The sequence below is a fragment of the Falco punctatus genome (genome assembly GCF_963210335.1).
Source record: "Falco punctatus genome assembly, chromosome: 12".
NCBI lineage: Eukaryota > Metazoa > Chordata > Aves > Falconiformes > Falconidae > Falco > Falco punctatus.
Window position 1 is genome coordinate 12,169,253 of NC_137592.1, and position 20,428 is coordinate 12,189,680.

The window sequence follows — 20,428 nt, forward strand, 5'->3', positions numbered from 1 at the left end:
TATTAATGTTTCACATTCTTAGTTCTAGTGCTTCATTTACCAGTGTCACATATGCATGGGTTACACAAACATAGATGGGGCCAGAAAAGCTTACTTTTTTTTGCATTGTCAAGGCAGTTTGATTTGTTTCTTCTCCAAGGAACTTGGGAGCCTGTAAGAGGGAAAAGTGCTGGAAAATAAGAACATAACCTTGTGTACAGAAGGAAAAAAAACCAAACAATAATGTTGGCCCTTCAGTCAGAGTCACTCCTTCAGTTTGCACTGGATGAATGCTGCAATAGGATTTTAGTTATCAGATTACTGCAGGATTTCCTGATTTGGGGTAGGTGTAATGTATCCATCATGACTATTGTGCCCACTGAAAGAAAACACCACAGGACTACCTGCCAGGGTGTCCAGGAAAACTCCAGAAAACCCAAGGACCTTGCTTGAACCCACAGTACTTCCCTATGGTTCTAGGTACTTCAGGTGGAAGGTGTTCAGGTAGTGATGCCTGAAGATAAGCTTATGTGTTTGGGTTGAACATAGGTAGATCTCTGGTAGCCATTTCTTTTTTGTGGTTGTTTTGTTTTTTTTTTTTTTTTAATTCAAGCTTTTACCACTATAGTAACAGGGTTGCAGGCATGGATTTAGTTTTCATTTCTTTATTTAACTGGACAGAGGAATTGTCATTTTCCTTTCTAAATCATCACACGACTCACCACTGGACAGCTTCCTAATTCATTCCAGAAGTCAGTGTATTGATATTACTATAGGAAAAATTAGTAAATCACCCTAGGACTCTGCAAAAGGAAAGACAGTAATTTAAACAAAGTAGTATGAGAGTGTATAACTGTAAGCATTTCCAGAGTGTGCCAGTGACCAATTGCTACAAAAAATAATTAACTTAGTTTGTGATTACCTGCTGTTTCAGGGGCACAATCCCAAAGGGATCAGGATGCAATGACAGAGCCCTTAGCTTCACCACAGGAAATAAAAATTATCTCAATTACCCGGGAAGGCAGAACTAGTAATTTTAACTGTAATGAAACACAGGAATTCTAGTAGCAGATCAAAGCCCCCTGAACTCACCTTTTGCAAATATGTAAAGAGGCAAATTCCCCTGGAGAATTTACAGTGTATGTACTGGAGCAGAGACCAAACAGGAGATGCTACAGTGGAAGAGCTGAAGGAGGTAGTGGGCAACATGGCCATGGCATCATCTGCTCTGTGCAGCTTAAAAGGCCCACAGGGGTTAATATGGTTAACTTCTAGCTCCTCCACTGAGACAAAACTACAGAAATGAATGTCTGCTTATCGATATTTTAAACAAAAAAAGGAAACATATGGCCCTCTGGAACTATATTCACTGTTTCTTCAGCTGCTATGACACAGAGAACAGATAGCCTAGGACTAGAACTAAATGCAAAAGCTTTATTCCAAGGAGCAATTAGAGAACAACTTAGGGAACACGTTTCAATTTTTAAAGTTCTCCAATTAGCAAAATGGAAACACAAAAAAGCTGAGAATGCTCATATACACTCACTAGTAAAAAAAAATAGTTGTTTAAAATAGCAGTTTCTTACCCATGTGAGGAATATTTCTGCAACCTATGAAAGACAGCTTAGAATGAATAATTACAATCAGCCTTTCTATCCCAGATGTTATTTTGTGATTTGACACATAGACTACTAAAAAGCAAATGGTAAAAAAGAAGAATGGGCTTGATTTAGAAGGCTGAAAAGAAAGATCACTATTTTCACTTACAAAATCAGACATTTAATTTAAAAATGTAATCATATGGATTAAAACTGCAGGTGTGATAAATAAATAGTTGAGGGTAGCCATGACGCACATCTTCAAATTCAAGTCTTGAAACATGCTGGTAAATGTTTCACAGTACAAATCCATCAGGTAGTCTGGGCCCAAATGCAGAGCCAGCGTGTGCAGACACAACCCCACCGACTGCAGAAACGCAGCAGAAATGCCTGTGGCTCGTCGGGGGCTGGAGCCATGCACGCCCCAGGGACAGCAAGGCCAGGAGGGATCTGAAGAAGTCATTTAGTCCAGCCTCTGCCAGAGGATGAACTGTGCCTTAAACGTTGTGAATGTTTGAAGTCTTCTTTGTTTAACTTTTTCTTAAAACTTGTGTAAATGATTTTATAATGTTGTCAGGAAATGTATGGCAGGGCTTTGCACAGTTACCATCAGGATTATTTTCTTCTAATGCCTAATCTAAAGGTAGGCAATTACTTCTTGTCCTGTGCATGGGGGATTAGAAGAACAAGATTTTGGGTTGGTTTTTTTTTTTACTGTCTTCTCAGCATTAGCTTTTTACAAATGTGAATACTCCTTTAGTCATTGCTCCTGCAGACTAAACAAACCAAATTCTTTTGATTTTTACTCACAAAATTATGTTGCCTAGCAGTCTGATCTTTCTTGTCTCTCTGCTGGACTCTTTCCAATTAGCCCCCAACCTCCTTGAAATGTGGTGCCTGAAACTAGATATAGTATTCCAGCTCAGACCTCATTAGACCTTATTAGACTTAATTAAAGTAAAAGGTTATTTCATGTGAATTTAATGGGGAATGTTTATTTATTCAGACTAGTATAAAATTTGCTTTTCCACAAAAACATGACATTATTGCCCAGTGATTACCTTGCCCCTCACTGGAATCTGCATGTCCTTTTCCAGAGAATTGCCACAACCAGCCATGTCCCCTCCATCCTCTGTTAATTACTTGAATTCAACACTTTCTGTTTGCCCTTAATGAAGCAAATCCTATTTATGCCACCTAAATTCAGCATTTAAGTTAAATAACCTCTTATTCTAACAGATTCCTTCAACACAGTTTCAGACTTTATCAGCAATAATTGCTTGAAAATTAAATATTTATTACATAATCCAACCTATTTTATAAAGTGTATCAATGAACATAAAATTGATTTAAGTAAAGGCCTCCTTATTACATCCTCCTAGGTGATAGTGAAATGCCAAGAACAACCCAAAGTACAAATCATTCTCGTAGATAATTTAAACTATGCTTCCTACATTGGCTATGGAAATGTCAAAAGCAAACTCTACCAAAAGCCCTTACCAAAATCAAGATGCGCCACCTTTGCAGCTTCTCTGTTCACAAGTCAGTTATTCTGTCACTGAAGGAATTCTTTGGTAGGATTTATCTCATATGGCATTTCTCCTTTTCTCTGAAATTGTGTATGAAAAAAAGCAAAGTCTGGAATTGAAAAAGAGGTATGGGAACTATTTTTCCTCAGAATGAACTTTAAAAACAACTAAAATGCGTATTTCAATTTGTAAAGATCTTCAGGATAATGAAAACCATCAAGATAACAGTGAGAACTCAGAACCAGTTCTGAACTCTCAGATTTTGTTCAGTGATCTCTCACAGTAACGGTTGCATGTCTGAAAAGATATTTCTAAAGAAAACGTTTGAAAAAATGGACAGCCCCACTTTCTGAAATCTCTGTACTTTATGATTCATGGAGTCAGGTTAAATTCAAATGTAACTCTAAACATTTGTCTTCTTCCAGTCTACTGCACCTATTACCTTCTGTTGTTAGTAGTTACAGATCACTCTTACTATGACATACTTCAGTTGTATGTGTATACACTCCTTCACATCTGCCCAATTTTTAGATCTTTGTTGCAGCGACTTCAGTTCTTACTTGCTAATTTCAGTGCTCCCCATCTGTCTAAAATGCTAGTTCCATATATAGGTGTCATGACTCGTCCTTGTCTTAGCCATAAACTGGTCCATGTTATCTTACGCATCAAACAGGTCAAGGGAATGTACAGTTGCCCTTATCCAATTGTATTTCCTTTAACAGAAATGCTTACTTCTTTCAGATACACTCCCTGCATCTAGACTAAGACCCTGAATTAAAAGCCAATGAAAACTGGAAAACTAGCCTTTATTCTTCTACAGACTTTGGTGAATTCTGGATCGGTCCACTGGTGAACAAAATCCTTTCCTTACCTGTTCCACTTTATTGGAAACTTTGCTGTCCTACACACTCAGATAGAAGTAGTAGGTCTCTAATTAGCTTATTTTTATGTACAGGTTATGTTATAGAGATGATATAAAACGTTAGTGACGATCAAATGCTGGACTAGGTCCTCTGAAGACACACTGATGCTACCATGCTAGGCAACTGTTTGAAGAGAAAGAGCTAGGATTCACAAACTTGTGGACATCCTGTAACAAATCCATTAAACATCACAGCTGTAACAGATTAATCTAAACCACTGGATTTCATTGGTCTGATTTTTAATATTGTACTTGATGTTACAAATAAAATATAACTTTAATATTTAATTTGTAAAGTTTTCACATTTCCATGTAAACCCAAAAGGGAAAGTAAAAAGAACTCTGCAGAGGCAACAGCTTTTTCTTTAACAAGATACTAATTTTATAAGAGTAGAGAAATGTGTAAACGTAAACATTCATGATTTTCTTCTGTACAGATCTGTGCAAATTAGTTGATACAAATATAATTTACTATAGAAACATCTGTTTGTTTGTTTTTGCTACACACGATTCTATGCTGGCATCACATACTAGTCGATTAATCTTTCAAAGAGTGAAATTTAAGCATTTTGCATTCTAATCCCCAGTATGTCCATTGCCAGCAGTGGACTTCATGTTCAGAGAATCAGACTCACAGTGTCAGCAATCTAAAATTAAACTTCAGTACAAGATTATAAATAATCAAAAATTAATTCATCATTTTCATATCACAATTGCCAGATGCTTAAAGGCCACGATCCAAGCCAACCAAAATCAATGACAGTTTTCCCATTGACTTAGCTGGAATTCAGTCGCAGTTCCCAGTCACTACAGATGTCTCATTTTAGTTTTGCAACTTTATAACAGCATGAAGAGTTAAAAAGTGCGACGTGTCACAGCTTCAGTGTGAGAAGTAAAGCCTCTAAGTCTTTCTGGGCCTCTTTATCCTGAAAGAAACAGACAATCGTGTATCAACTTCGATAGGATAAATCCCTTCTATTTGCCTACATGCCTACCCACATTTCTTTACTAACAACAGACACAACACACAACTGCAACGGCCACAGAATGTAAAGACTGCATAGTAAGTTAATTCATCAGTGAATGCAAACAAAGTTTGAAGTGAAAACAAGAGCCAGATGGCAGCGCTCTCTTTACAGCTCTGTTAAAGCACTTAAAATGTTAGCCACAAACAGCTTTCTCAACAGACCAGCAAGCCTTTTCAGCTTAGGCTGTAACTTCTATTGGTGTACTTTGCAGAAAGTACTGCCTTGCCTTGTATCTTTACGCAATCTTGCAACCCGACTGCATGCAGTTTTCCCTCAAGATATTTCTGTGGTGCTTGCTAATGACTTATTATGCAGTTAACAAGAAAACACTGGGAAATGTAATTAATGACATAGGTTAGACTGTGGTTTCAGTGCATACAGCCATACCTACCTGTAATAACCACCATGGACTGACTACATACACCCTTGGTATTTTCCACACTGGTGTTGGTGGGCTCTGCCTATGCTACTGGGCTCATAGCAGAGTGGAGCCAACGGGGGGACAAGAGGCAAGTAATCTGCTATGCCCAGAGCCAACGCTATATTATACCTCCTAGGACAGAAGGGAAAGGCTCCTTTTAGGATGATGTTTAAGTGCACAGTTTGCACGGGGCTTTAAACTAAACTCATCCCACAGGCTCTTTCACAGGTAACCAGTGACATATGTTTTGGCTATTCCATATATAATCTGTTTGGAAAGGGGCACATGCATATGAACGTGTAACCGCAGTACAAAACCTCCATTATTCTACTTATTTTTGAAACGTCTCCTGGATATAATCCATTTGCCACTGCAAAACTTCCAGCTTGTGACATGCACCTTGGTTTAAAACCACATTTCTAGAAAGTCAGCACCTCATACCTGCAGGCTGGTGAGGGTCCAAACACCCAGTACATGCACCCGCGTGTACTTTACAGTGCAAGTGAAAAGCACTTGCACATCACAAATTTTGTGCAAGTACTTCTAATGACAGAGACCAGAATTTCTTTCCCAGATAATGCCATAGGCAATTCTGAAAGCAAATACTATAGACAGACAGTGAAGTAATCACTGAATTTCAGGATCACTTCATTATCCAATCAACCAAAGAGCTGGAACAAAATACAGGACATTTTAAAATACATTTTACGGGTGAAGAAATTCCTGCTTCTCTTTATTTTGGTTAGTTGTCTATAATGTCATGGAGGAACAGAGAAGAATATTGAGATGATAGAAACCATATGCCAGACACGTCAAAATACATTATATTATTGGTCTGGATTAAGGCATTAATACATTAGCTGGACACTTGGAGTCGCTGCCTTGCTCCCACTGGCAACAATAGGCTAAACTATCTGCCTAATCATTTATCAGAGGCCTTAAAAGGCACACACAGCAAAGCCAGTAAGCTCTTGCCAAAATACTCTTAACAGAAGGAAATGTCACACTGAATTCAGCACCCCTTACTACCCGCTCACTACAGGCTGCCTGGAGCACCAGCCTGTGGCTTTCAACAAGAATTCGAAAACTCAAAATTTGTATCAATATGTTGATTAATTCAGGGAAAATACACTTTTCTGTACTGACTGTGGTCATCTTGTGAAAATGACTGTAAAGTCCATTAAACAAAAAAGTAAAAAGCCAGATATTGTCCCATGGTATGAAGAAAACGAAAAAGGTTTCATTGGATCTGGTCCTAGTTTTCACACTTTTCCAAGCCGAAAATGATAAAGATGCAGGTTTTCTAATACCTGAACAGTGTTCAGCATTTCATGGGTTGATGGGATTCTTTACCCACTTCTCAGGATACAGCATTTAAAAAATATATCTCTAAACAATTTTGTATAATTGTCTCTCTCCTTAGAAGCAAAGGATTATATTAGGCAATAAGCTTTAATGAGTTGCAAAGGTCCCAGACATATTGGGCAATCTTCCCTGAATCTTCCTCCGGGCTTAAGAAAAAGAATGAAATAAACCCATGACTGTTCTAAGAACTAGGTGGAGAAGAAACTGCAAATGTACAAAGAGTCCTACCTCTAGGTTGCCAGTTCTAAACAAGACTACATCAGTAAAAGTTGCAAATTACTTAATGGGCTATGTTAATTCAGCCAGTGGCTTCCAGTCAATAGTAAGAACTCAGATGGCAAAAGCACTGAAAAAAAATCAGTAATGGCATTAAAAACAAAGCTGGGAATGGTGAGTGAAGGGAACTATTACATCACCTGTGGACAGAGTCCTTCCAGACCCAAGTGTGTGACACTAAAAGGAGAGAGAAGCCACAGCTCTGTTCAGTGTACCAGTCTCCAGGTTTAAGGGTGAAAACTTCATTAATACCCAAAGCTTGACTGTTAGTAGGAAGACAAAGCCATAAATCTTGTATTTGGCCAACTCTCTTCCTCATTGATTTTAGGGCCTGTGGCTTTCTCAAAATGAACAATAAGGTTGGCTTTTGGGGTTTTTGGTGTTTGTTTTTTTTTAAAGGCAGGAAGGCTTTGATCTTCCTTTAGAGCACAGCAGGGAAAGGAAGAGGTGCAAGCTGTAGGAGGAATGCAATATATTTATGTCAGTCCCATTTGTTCACCCTGAGGCTTAGTTCAGCACTGACTGAAAACAGCCATTTTCAACCTTGATTTTCTACTGTCAAGGCTTACTTATTAAACACTTCTCATATCGTTTTCAGAGTTGAATACGAGTTCAAAATGTTCTGCAAAGTGCTACACAAAAGCTATTCAAATTACAGGATGAGTGACTGTATTTTCCCCTCTTCCTATTTAGTTGCTTTTCTTTTATGTTTCATCATCCACAGGGGATATGCACAGGAAAAAAAGACCTGGGAGGCCAGGGACTGAACAAGGGAAGAGAGGGAGTTGAACACAAGAGCAGAAGAGAGAGCTGGTGGGAAAAAAGGAATGTTGGCTTAACTGGAGATAGCCCACATTTTGACAGTTAATTTCTGCTGAAAAAAAATACTGATAAATATATATACACACAGACATACACATATAAATGTGCATGTAAAAATTAAACTGCCATTAAAGCAGAGACTGGAAGATAATGATTTTACCTTCCATTTCTGCTAATTGTTTCCTTATGCCCTAAAAACACCCAACCCGGCACTGCACATGTGTGCACTTGTTGACAAAGCCCCAGCTGTCAACAGAGAATGATACACCCCCATGACCACAACCAAAATGGTTACACCAGCCAACTATAACATGATTGTGTGCAACCACTGCCAAATCCCAAGCTGACATGCATCCTGTAGGGTTTCGCTGCAGTCAGAGGGGCTGCCTGGTACATTAAAAGAGCTGGGCTGCAAGGGTGGTCCAAAGCCGTACTCTGATACGCCGTAACGGCAATGAGGTGCTCAGAGCCACTCCTGCTTTTGGGTACAGTTGTATCATTCCTTCACAGCTGCAGGAGAAATCCTGGACTGTAACAGAAGAGACTTCCAAACATGCACAAGGATCATTAATTAAAGAGTAATAGCTCTTGTGCACAATATAAATCGTATGAAGCTATATGCTATCCCTTCTCAGTTTCATGGTAGATTGTCACAGATGGTGTGACTGTAGTAGGCATTAATTTGCATACAATTGCATAATACTGTTTTTCCCCTTAGATATTCCAATAAACCAATGCAATCATCCACTTGCAACCTTCTGTATGACTGCTGTATGTCACAAGTTTTGGGATCAAGGCAGGCACAGCTTTAAAATATGTAGCTGACAATAATTCCACATTTTCTGATTATACTTCTAGCAGAGGGACAAACACTCTTTCACACCCATAAGACTGTGAATAATAGTTCGGCTAGTTCGAGGACTCCAGTTGAAAACTTACAAAATCACAGAATTCAGTTTAGAATAAGTAATAGTCACGTAACCTTTTTATCCACTAGTTCTTTTCTAAGACCTTAAAAGACAGTTCCACCTGTAATCTGGTTTCCTTTTACCACTGTACACAATGTGGAGCTTTGGTGTTTAAGACATTCCCCTTCTGTCCAGCTGCTGGCCCCACCACGATGGGACCTACAGCCCTTCCTTCCATGCAGTCATCACTGAAACAGCTTGAACATGAGCAAGCCCAGTTACAGCCCCTACAGAAAGATGCCTGTTGAGGCTTTCCCTCACCCTGTATACTGACTCTGAGACAATATATTTCAAACTCCTGGAAGCTTGACTTTCCACGGCTACTCTACAAAAGTAAGAAACCAGTTGCGAACCTCTTCATCCTGCACTGCACCACCACCTCCCTGAATCCTACTCCCAGTGTGCCCCTGCACCGCCAGCACACCCGCTGAGGAGACACGCTCCACGTGTTGAGGAATCATGGGTTGATCAGCCTTGCTGCACTAAGAACCGTGCTGAAACCTTTGATAAGAGGTTGAAATGAATACTTCATGATAAACTAGTCAATAATAAGCTCATTACTTATCAGGATAGACTTTATCCTTATGTACAGAACTAAAAAAAATATCTTCATCATTTCTTGGAATCGTTTTTAGAGGGGGAGAAAGAATAAGCAGACAATGCAAACAAACCTTTTGGCAAGAACTTCAAAAACATGCAGACAGCAAATCGGTCTGATCACTAAGAGAAAAATACACTGTATTCTCTGAAGTGCAAAATATTTTAAAATATAGGAGGTCTTGAATTCTTTTAGCAGCTCATTTACAAATGTCTCATTTTTAGCAGCATTTTACAGTTTGAAATCTGATCTCTTTAATGAGTTCTAAAAAGGCTCATTCACCGAGCTTGAAGCACTCATATTCGGTGTAAGCAAAATCACTAATTAAGGAATAGTTTTTTAAAGTATATTCAAAAGATACTCTTATTTTGGGTTGGTGGTAGCTATTAGGAAATTCTTGTTCAACTCCACAAACAGTATTAGCAGGAAAACAATAGACTAGAATTCAAAATGAACACAAATCTGGATACTTCCATTATTTTGTCATTGAAACACCATGGACTTTTGCTTGGCATTTGGAGAACAAACGTGCATAAAATCTAAATGAACGAATATTCTCTGAAAACAATGACATTTTGTATTGAGCTGCTGATGTTGAGAGAAGAAAACATTCTGTTTGATGAGAAAACAAAAACCTTTTTTATAAGGTTAACCCAAATTATTCACATAATTTCAATGGCAAGTTTTTTCACAAACAAGTCACAATTTGTACTAAAAGCAAAAGGAAATTGCATTTTCTTCTCAAATTCTTACTTAGAAGGATAGATTACCACAGCAGCTTCAAATGAGATCTGATGGAAACATCACAGCAAGGTCTGCTACATGCGACCAATTTATGGTGGCTGGAATAGGCATTTCTTGGAAAATCTGTTGTGGAAAGTTCAAAATATACAAATGGTCTGTTTTAACAGGAAAAACTGATGGGTGCTAAAGTTTATATTCCGCCCTCTCTTCCATCTCTCTGTAACTCCCACTCTTTTCCTTACAGACAATATTTAAAAAGTAAATTAATGACCAGGGAGATCAATTATGGTGATGTAAAAAAATATAAGAAAATCTTATGAGTGTGATTTCTCCTCAGCAACTGCATTCTTGTGTAAACATACAGCCATTACTACATTTACCTCCTTCTCCACATGGGCTTTTCTAGAGTTTCAAATGTCGCTGAGGCTGAAAGCAGAGTCTTTAACGATCTCTGCCTCCTGCCATTCCATACCTGTAACAAGCAAATGCCGTCAATTTCTGTAATAACTAATATCTCTCTCACTTGATTTCAGCTCTGAATTGCCTTCATTTGTAATTCCTGGGAGTGTTTTTGAAATTAATATTATTCTTTTAAAATCACCAGTAATTTTGTAAAATACATTCTCAGCTTCAGGGAAGTTTTTATCTGCATTTCAAGTAAGACTTCCAGCAACTTTCAGTGCAAATAGATCTGCTTTGTGTTCTTCCTGCTTTGCTGTCTTTGGTTTTTCTTCAACTACATTTTTTGTAATGTCACTGCTGCTTTTTAGATTCATTTTCCAAAAAAAGTCACAGAGACCAGAAGCTTGAAATTTTAATCTCCTTCTCTGCTAGGCTGTTAATCCCTTATGGTGAGCTTACTGGTCCTACAAGCATGGAGTTCACTCTCATGCCCATGCTCATCTCCAGATACAAGAAGAAATAATTTCTTTACTATTACATTTTATAATCCTACATCAAGACTTTAATTTTCTACAAGTTCCAGCCTTGAAAATATCCAACAATCTCTGTTATAAACAAGAAATTAGTGTCTTATTCCCCTTACATGCAAAGTGGTATGTGTTTAATCAAGCGCACACACACACACGTTTTGGGGGGTTTTTTTATATGCAAGACAAATGCTTGTGTTTTCAAATTCAAATTACATTTTTCTCCTCAAATTTAAAGAAGTCATTTGTTTCCATCACAGTAGTCCACCACATCTGGTTTCGACAGCCCTTCATGTAGCCACACTCAACAAGGCTTTGAGCACACTACAAAGTAATAAGTCTCAGTAAGGGTAATACAACATCTACTAGATAAACAGAGCAGCTGTTACACACTTTACAGTAACTCACAGCAGCCCTGAACATTAGGATCTCTTTTACTGAAGGGGTGAATGTTTCCCAGGACCCTGAGGTTATCCACCTGGACGGCCACCAGAGAAAAGCAGAACAATTTAATGTCTCATGCACCTCCAGCAGTGAAGTACCAACTCTACAGTATGACAGTATTTATGGCCAAGGAAGGACCATATAATTCATTGAAGGTTTTTGTTTAGAGGATAAAGGGGAAGGTCTCTAAAGTAGTACTGTAACATCAGTTTCGGTTTCGGATGTAATTTGCACCAAATCTCCTGCATTTCCTTTCAAAATAAAAAAATGCATAGACCGATCAGTTAAAAACATGCCAAACTGTTTTTAAAAACTGGTATCAGGACTTACAGGAGTTGTTCCATTAGAACTTGTCTCTTCTTTTATGATTTCTTTGGTATCTTTTTTTAGGTTCATAATAGAGTTGAACCTGGCCATCAGATTTTTATTTTTTTTTCTTTAACTAGAATTATCTCTGTTTGGAAGCCTCTCTACCCCTTCAATTAAAAGCATATTCTGCGAGTGATAGAACAGAGGCACAGAAGGGCTATTTGGATGCGATACAATATTCAAGACAAAAATCATCTCCCTTAACTTGAAATGTGACACGAAATGAATTCTAGACAAAGTGTCAAAGAAGTGCCCTGAGTTAGACAAGCTGAGATTTTGACCTGAGGATTAAAATAAGCTATTGGCTATTTTACTGATGCCGAGCACCTCTGGTTCCCCCTGAAGTCACTGGAAACTGTGGATGTGCAGCAGTAACAAAACCTAAACCATTGTCTACTATTATTTTTCATACTTATGCTGCAGGATAATTTGTATCGTGAAATACTATACATTTCCTCAGTGTGGCACCTTTCCAGCAGCTCTCTCTCTCAGTCTGGGCCTGATTTTATGCCTTTATATATATACTTGTTTCTCAGTGGGAGCCAATGTTTAAAAACAATAAAGGAATTCCCCTGCCTGAAGAAAGAGAGAAAATTCACATGAGAAACTATGATTACACTTGGGAATGATGGGTTTCACATGACTGTGACAACATACCACGCTTCTGACAACCTCGAGACACTGTGCTGTGGCAAACTGAAAGAAATCCTCAGACTGCTGCTGTCCTGCGTTTTCTTTTTCAGACCATGAACCCCACCTTTTACAGCACTGTCGTCAATTCAGGCACTTTATCAGCATCCCTTTATTACTGTCTCTTTTGTCTTACTCCAGTCTTTTCCCTCTCTTAAACCAACCTGACTAAATGTTATTTCTCCAAGACCTGAACCACTTCAGTTTCAACATGTTTCCCCCCCAAATCCGTCACAGTCTTTCTCTAACACAATAACCAAAACAACATGTAATATTCCAATTCAGACGGGACTTGAGGTAACAGTTAGCATCAGCACAGTTTGTGTTCCAGATCTCCATTTTATAGTAATTCCTTTCAGCATGCACTTGGTTTTACCTTGTGCTGACTGCCTTTTTTTTTTTTTTTTTTTAATTGAATTACACACTCTTGCTCCAATGCCATACTTTCCTGGACTTTTTTTTCTAAACTTAACTCAAAACACATCACAAGTAAACAAGACAAAGCAGAAAAATCTGTGATATCTATAGAATTAGTCAAAACAGAAGAGGACAAATCATCTGTCCTTTTCAGAGGGACAGAGGATTTTTGGGGCCCATTTGCTGCTCTTTGTTCTGCTCACATACCAGTGTCATTCTTTTCTCATCTCCACCCTGCTTGCCAGAATACACCCACCCACCCACCCCTCAAACTGCTCCTGAATTCCTGCTCTCACCTCAGAGTTCCCCCTCCTCCTCAGGTCTGCCCGTACTTCAGAAATGTGATGGGGCATTCCTTTTACCACGGACTAAGCCCCTCCAGGTGGCCCAGGATGCACTGAACTCCAGCTCACGTTTAGGCTGAAGACACAGGACTTCAGAGGCAAGATTCACCACTCATTAACTGCACAATCTAGCAGCTGGGTGTCTCAGGTACACATCTTGCACATACCTTCACATCCAGTCTCTGCCATCATGGGACAGAGAGGCAGGATGGGGCACCTGATGCACCTCTCTCTCCTCTGAGTGCAGGGGGAGCCTCAGCTACTACCTTTGGTCACAAAATCTTCTGCAGCTATTGTTATGAAAGATGAATCCCAATCTACGCCATCTCTATACTTTTTCAAGGAGTCTTTATGAATATGTTGAATGACTTCCAGTTTACTAAACACAGGCAGTCTTCTGCCCGCCAGAAGTTTCTGCGATATATGTTTGTTTGCAATTTTCCAGTTCATTGCAAGATCACCTGGCCTGTAGCAAGTTGAATACAGGAAAAACAAAAAATTCACCAGCACAGTCAGTACTGATATATACAAAACAGGCTGAGTTCAAGCAATTTCAGTTGTATGCTCCCTCCCTTACGCCATTGGTCCTACTTCCATGCAAAGATGTAAGGTACCGAATAATGGATAATTTACAGCAGTCTTTCCTATGTTCTGTAATAGGCAAGCTGAAGGTACATTTCAACAGGAAGCAAAGAATGAAGCAGAGTCAAGAGATTATTAATGTCATATCTGTATCAATACATATTTAAAGAAAGACTGAACTTAAGCAACGATTGCTTAATTTAGGATTGGTACATACTATAACTTGGGCCAAAAATAGAGGCCACCCAGGAGCAGCTGCTGGTGAGGCATGCAGTGGTCTTTCTTCCCAGCAGGAACACTTGACATAAATGCTGTATGTGGAGCACTAACATGTTTATTGTCAATCAAGTTACAGAGCTATTTAATGGTCTTTTTCCTGAACTTCAAAGAATTAAATGGGATAAGGCCAATTCGTCTCTGGAATCACCCCTCTCTCGCTACCACATCTGCTGTGCTCAAAGAGGGTCCCTTAGGCTGACAAAGCTCAGGTTTGAACTTGTCACGCTCTAGGATGGTAAGACATTTCCAGTCGTAGGTCGGTAATTATGGAGCTTGCTTCTACATGAGATCAGAGTGAATTTTCTTGCCATGACTTGGTTTATATTTGAGAAATTAAATCACTTAAAATCTCTCAAGTATCTGTAGAAATTTTGCGTCCACATTCTAAAAATACTCTAAAGGGCATAACAAAGAATCTAATAATCTCTTAGAATAAAATAAACTATGTTCCAGCAGATGTAACTGGAAGAATTGTGCCTCCTTAACTGCACTGCAGTTGAAGACAAAGGCAATCTTGAATAACTCATCTACCTCTGCTATAGCTAACGCACTGCACTGGGGGTCTTGACAAGAATCACAAACCCGAGGCTTTCTGGAGCAGCAATACAGACTGTGGGACAAAAATTCAGAATGCTTTCAACTGAGAAAAATAGGTCTGGGGCAAAATTTCAGCACAGCTAGAGTGACACACTCAACTGCTTATGTTTAAGATAGTCTAATGAAATGGGTGGAATTACAAAGAGTGTGATTCAATTTCTGACAGCCTCTGACACAGACAAGTCCCTGACAGTTCCCCAAACAAAGATATTTTTTTTTAAAGCTGTTGATACAGACAACTGTAATGAGCCAACCTAGAGTGGAGGAAAAAGGAAGGTTCTGTGTTCAGAGGAAAAAGCAAAACATTACGTTATTACTGACAGTGCAACAATGGGTGCCAAGAGATGACAGTGTCACAAGAGAACAAGTTATCACTCTTGATACCCACCTCATTACTAACTGAGAGAATTGACAGCGCAGAATCACAGTACTTCAGTGCATTATTTCTCTGGCCAAGATCTTTATAGCACTGAGAAGAAAAAACATTTTGTTTCCAATCAGACCACTGTAAGAATACCAGAGTCTACAAATCATTATTTTTAAAAAGAACTTGGTTACCTTTGCCAAATACACATAATTGCATTTGGAATATCCTGGATGCATTTCTTCAGCCTAAGTAATAAAAAAAAACAGGAAAGAAAATAGACATAAAACTTGTGTGATGAGATTTATGTGGTCTGCATAACATTTTTAGCAATGCACTAAGCTTCCTCAAATATCAGACTGAATCATCCCTACCATGTGCACCGCAGTCTGCTTAGCACTTCAAAACAAATGCAAGAAAAAAAGAACATCCAAAACTCAAACACTAAACCTGGCACATAAGGTGCTGATATTGAACAGGTAAAAATGTTTGGTACTGCTTGCTCTCCCCTCTCCCTAAGTGCTTTTTAAAGATACCAGATCATTCTACAGAGTATCTATTGGATTAATTCACTTACACAGTGGGCTGGAAGACACTGTTCTCTCTAGATTATTAATATTTATTTCCTCATCATAAAAATAAACAAGCAAGCAACCAACCACTCACACTTTGTGTAATTTGTAATGAACTGTATTCATCAACTTTGTAATTATTTTTCTTTCGCAGAACCAATTCTGTGTTCACCTTTCTTTTCATATTACCATCCCCTGAAAAGTTCAGGTCATTAAAAAAGTTCAGGATTGTCTTCCTCTTAAAAGATATCAAGGATGTAGAAGCTTGAAAGATGAGTAAAAGTGTTTACCAATTAGCTACTAACCAAGAAGCGGCTTTAATCAACAAACAGCTTTTGGGAGAGAAAAATAACATCAGTGAAATTTATAGTAGCTGTAATCCTTAGAACAAAACAATGCTGCTTTTACCACAACTGTGTATTATCAAACAACTGAAAAAGAAACCCAAACAGTTGCCTTTTAGACAGTAATTTAATTTTTGTTGCAGAAGATGACCTAAAACCACAGTCACTCTTCAGCTCACCACAAAATGCCCTGAAGCTAAAGTGAACATTTCAAATTGTTTCTACCACCTTTGGAGTTTGACCTTAAAGATAAAAATCTCTTAAACTGGGAAAATGGCAACATATTGTATTGTCGAAAATTCAGGAGATCATTCCATCTTTAAACAGATTAAGAACAAAGAAAACAAGCACTTCTGATAGTGAAGAAAATATGCTTGTCCAATTCCTTTGAGAAATTGTCTGAAAGTAATTGCAATGACAGAAGTTTATGCTTTGAATTCAGTCAAGTGAAAAACTTGTATTTTTCAGCTCCAGAAGTAGAAATGATTCATATGAAAGACACTGAAAGACAGGTTTATTAAAAAAACTGTGCATTCAAGTAGAATGCCCAGGAACATGGACCTATATGACAGAGCTTTCTTTTCCACTTCACTACGAAGATAATTTCATCTCCACAAACAAGAAAGGTTTCTATTGAAATGCAACTAAAAGAGCTTCAGATCAGAAAAAGAGAAGTGTCACAATGTCAAAGTTTTCCTTGCCTTGCCTTCCTTGTTAACCTTCTTGCAGAAAAGGGCAAATCATCGGTTACTGCTATGGTTAATTTGTTTCAATGACATAAGTAACTTATCTATATCCATCTCACATTAAATCCAATAACTATTAACCATGTCAAGTCATTGCAGAATTCCCTAAAACTAAAGAAAGAGAAGAAAGGTGCTACCCACTCATCTCCAAACTAATTTCAAAATAGAAAAGAGAAAGTCTTTCAGTAGAGAGTTCTGTGGTATGTAAGAGCGCCCTGGATTTATAGCTACTGATCTGTTGAGCAGACATCTTGACAACAGTATATGTAGCATATATATATATGTGACATATAGCAGCTGGTAAACAGTCACACAGGGAAACCCTTGGCTAGGACTTACCTTAAGGAAATTCTGCAATGCTTCTTCTACTGTTGAAGTTGGTGGAGTCCCAAAGAGAGCAGTAGCTACTTTCTTTTCAATCCAAGACAACTGAGCTACCTATAATGATAATGAAATAATAAAAAAATCAAAAGTCTTTAGCGTTGCTTCTCAGTTTTGGAGTAAATACTGCCCTGTGCCACTGTACTAATACAACTTATTTTGCAAAAGAACGTTTTATACTCTCAATTTGCCAGCTCAAAGCACAGCCTTTTAGATTTTAGTTTCTCTTAACAGGTATTGTACAGATTAAGAAACACATGATAAAACACAACATCACTGATATGAGATTATTCCAATGTACAAAGCTTAAAGTACAGTTTAGGTTTCATAAGACCTCGGCATATTTTAAAACCTACAGCTATAAACAGTGCTTTAAAACTTTAAAAGGTTTTCATGAGACATACAGCTTAGCATGATAGTTCATGTACTTGACTACTTTTCAGTGTTATGAAAAGCTGTTGCTACAGTCAAAATGTGAGTGCTTTTGGCGCTTGCAAACAAGTTCCTTTGTCACATGAAAGCTGGCAACAACCACTGTTCAGAAATAGGCTTCAATTTTTCCTCTGAAAATCTGACAAGTAGGACTTGCCAAAGACCTTCCCTTTCAGGAAGATGGGCTGCTATAAAAGGACTTCAGGGAACTGTCACATGGCCACACAACGTACGTGACTTCCTCCCTGACATATACTGACAGAAACTGCTCTGGTTACTGCCGTAAGGTACTCGGCTCCATCACCTAACCTGGCAGAATACACCTCACATCTCTAACAAAGGATGGAGCTGCTAAGAAATGCGATGGCAGACTGGAGCCTGTTTAAATGGAGAAGTGAAGCCACCCTCCTTCGGACACATCTACTACATCCATAAAGAAAAGTCAGGACTTTATTCCTTCACATCGGTATTTAAACCACAGCACCGATGGCTCCTGTCACAGAGTACAGATGAGTTTATAAATGCTAAACCCCAAGGTTCTATGGTTTCCTAGAAATTTCTGGCCTGGTCTATGCAGAGGCAACACAGAGAAAGGATATATACAGGCAAAGAAAGAGAACCTCTCACTGGAGACCTGGAGGTGAAATGTAAGTCACACAGGGACATCTCTTTTTCAGAGGGAGCTGCAATTCAAAGAACAGAGTTGAGCCTTGAATTCAAGTCTGTCCTACTGCTGTAAAAATTAAAATCGTTTTGGATAGCTGTAGATTATTCCTGCTTCACTCCCTGGCTTCTCAATCTCTTCAGGGCTGTTGCTGCTTCCCCCGCCCTCTCCAGCTAAATCCAGCAATTATCCAGTAGATGTCAGTTAATCATGGTAAAATATAAAAATCCATCCACCCATAACTACCCACAGTCATCAACCAGAATGCTTCTCTCTTGAACAGACATCAAGCTCTACGTATTTCTTGCTGCAAACTGCCCTAAAAATACCATTGCAAAGAGTACAAATACAGGCCAGCACGCAACAGGAAAACACACAGAACCATGTTTTCCATCTGGCCCCAATTACTCTAGCTACATAAGAGCAACACTGCTTGGAGACAGAAGGCATCCTCATCCAGTCCTGCTGGTTGTTCAGCAGGGTCCAATGCCTTATTTGTTAAATGCCGTCACTAAGTCTTTCACACAAAACCACTAAAAATTATATTCCAGAGAGAAACAATATTAAGAAAAAAAAAAAGCTTTTTTCCACCCTCTTTCTTTCACTTATCCCACTCTTGAAGCGTCTTCTAAGGGAATTAAGTGTTTTTTACAAAAGCTCTCCAGCAATCCCGGAGTTGTTCTTCATTGAAGCAACAGGATGTTTCCCCACTCCTCACTGCAGTGCTTTCACACTCTGTAACACGCTGCAGCATGCTGGTTAAACCTTCACATTGTAGCGATGTATATAATTCCCTCACACATTTCATTTCTTTAGCTGCTCTATAGTTTCTGAGATATATTCTGTGAGAGATATTGAAAGAATTTTCGCAAAAGTATTGTTCACACCAATCCACTCCTGCAGCATTCTCCATTCTTGGAAGAAGAAGGGGTTTTCTCTATTTCGAGGTCCATCATATAGACATAGAGGTAGCTTACAGAGGGGCAGAAATAAAGGGAATGTAAGGAATGTATATGCTTACACTGTTTTCTGCAAGACCACACAACACCCTGGAGATACACGTACACTTCACAGATACAATTACCACACACGTGTCTCCTGTTATGCAACAGCGAGGAAACAAAATTGCAGTTTTTCCATGTGGAGTTATAATTACCCATTGAAAACACAACTTCTTCCTGGCAGTTGTTTTGTTTTCTTACAAGATTTAATCAGAACTGATTTACTGAGGTTTTAGTCTTTATTTTGCCTGGCTTGGGTGCTGCTTTGCACTATTCAAACTTTAAAAAGCCCAAACATATAGGCACTTGGCCATTTTTACATTACAAATCCCACCAACCTAAAACAATGTTTGAAAGCAAAAGGCACGTATGCACAATAGTGAGTTTTCTTTAACATGCACTGGCTCCAGCATTATACTTTGTGACTGTTACACTGATAGTCTGAGAGTTCTGTAATGTTTTGAGTAGTCAGACTTATATGCCACTAGCTTGATGAATTCATTGCAGCTAACTCTAGCCATCCATAAATGAAGTGCCTAGTTATGCGAGTTGTCCAGGTTCCTTGCACTGGCAATACAGAGAGAGGTATTCCCACTGGGCAATTCCTCTTGGCCTACAGTAGCCAGGGATGGACACTCTCGTCTGTCTTTCCTTCAGCTACAAAAGGAGCACAGACAGTTATACCTTGTGGATGGCTAAAGACAGGTGAGGTGAGTCCCATCCCAACAGCTTCACCACACCCCACCTGAGTCAGTCTGCACTCCCCCATCACCGAGGCGGGACAAGTGGAGAAGACCTGTTTTATACAAAGACACAAAATTGCGTCCTGGAGCAATAAAGATGAACAGGAAATTATACCTTTCCCCTAAACATATACATGCAGTCTTTAATCTGAAATAACTTTATTAGAGCAAATCTTACGCCACGTTTAGTGACACGGAATCATCATTCCTACTATACCAACTTTATTAAGCATTCTCCGTGTATGAGCAAGCGCAGGCAACAGAAACCCTGGTGTAACAT

The 20,428-nt window shown here is 38.8% G+C and overlaps 1 protein-coding gene across 2 annotated transcripts in view; it reads right to left on the minus strand.

Moving 5' to 3' along the window:
* Positions 1–4,251: 4,251 nt before the first annotated feature.
* The window catches only part of RMDN2 (regulator of microtubule dynamics 2), a 48,751-nt gene continuing 32,574 nt past the window's right edge, over positions 4,252–20,428 (minus strand). The window contains exons 8-11 of one of the 2 annotated variants that reach the window (XM_080408942.1): positions 17,267–17,365; positions 15,460–15,513; positions 15,290–15,370; positions 4,252–4,954 (exon numbers count right to left, since the gene is read on the minus strand). In XM_080408942.1, coding sequence (XP_080265068.1) covers positions 4,901–4,954; positions 15,290–15,370; positions 15,460–15,513; positions 17,267–17,365 — 288 coding nt within the window. In that variant the 3' untranslated portion in view covers positions 4,252–4,900. The other variant, XM_080408943.1, reaches the window with a different exon arrangement.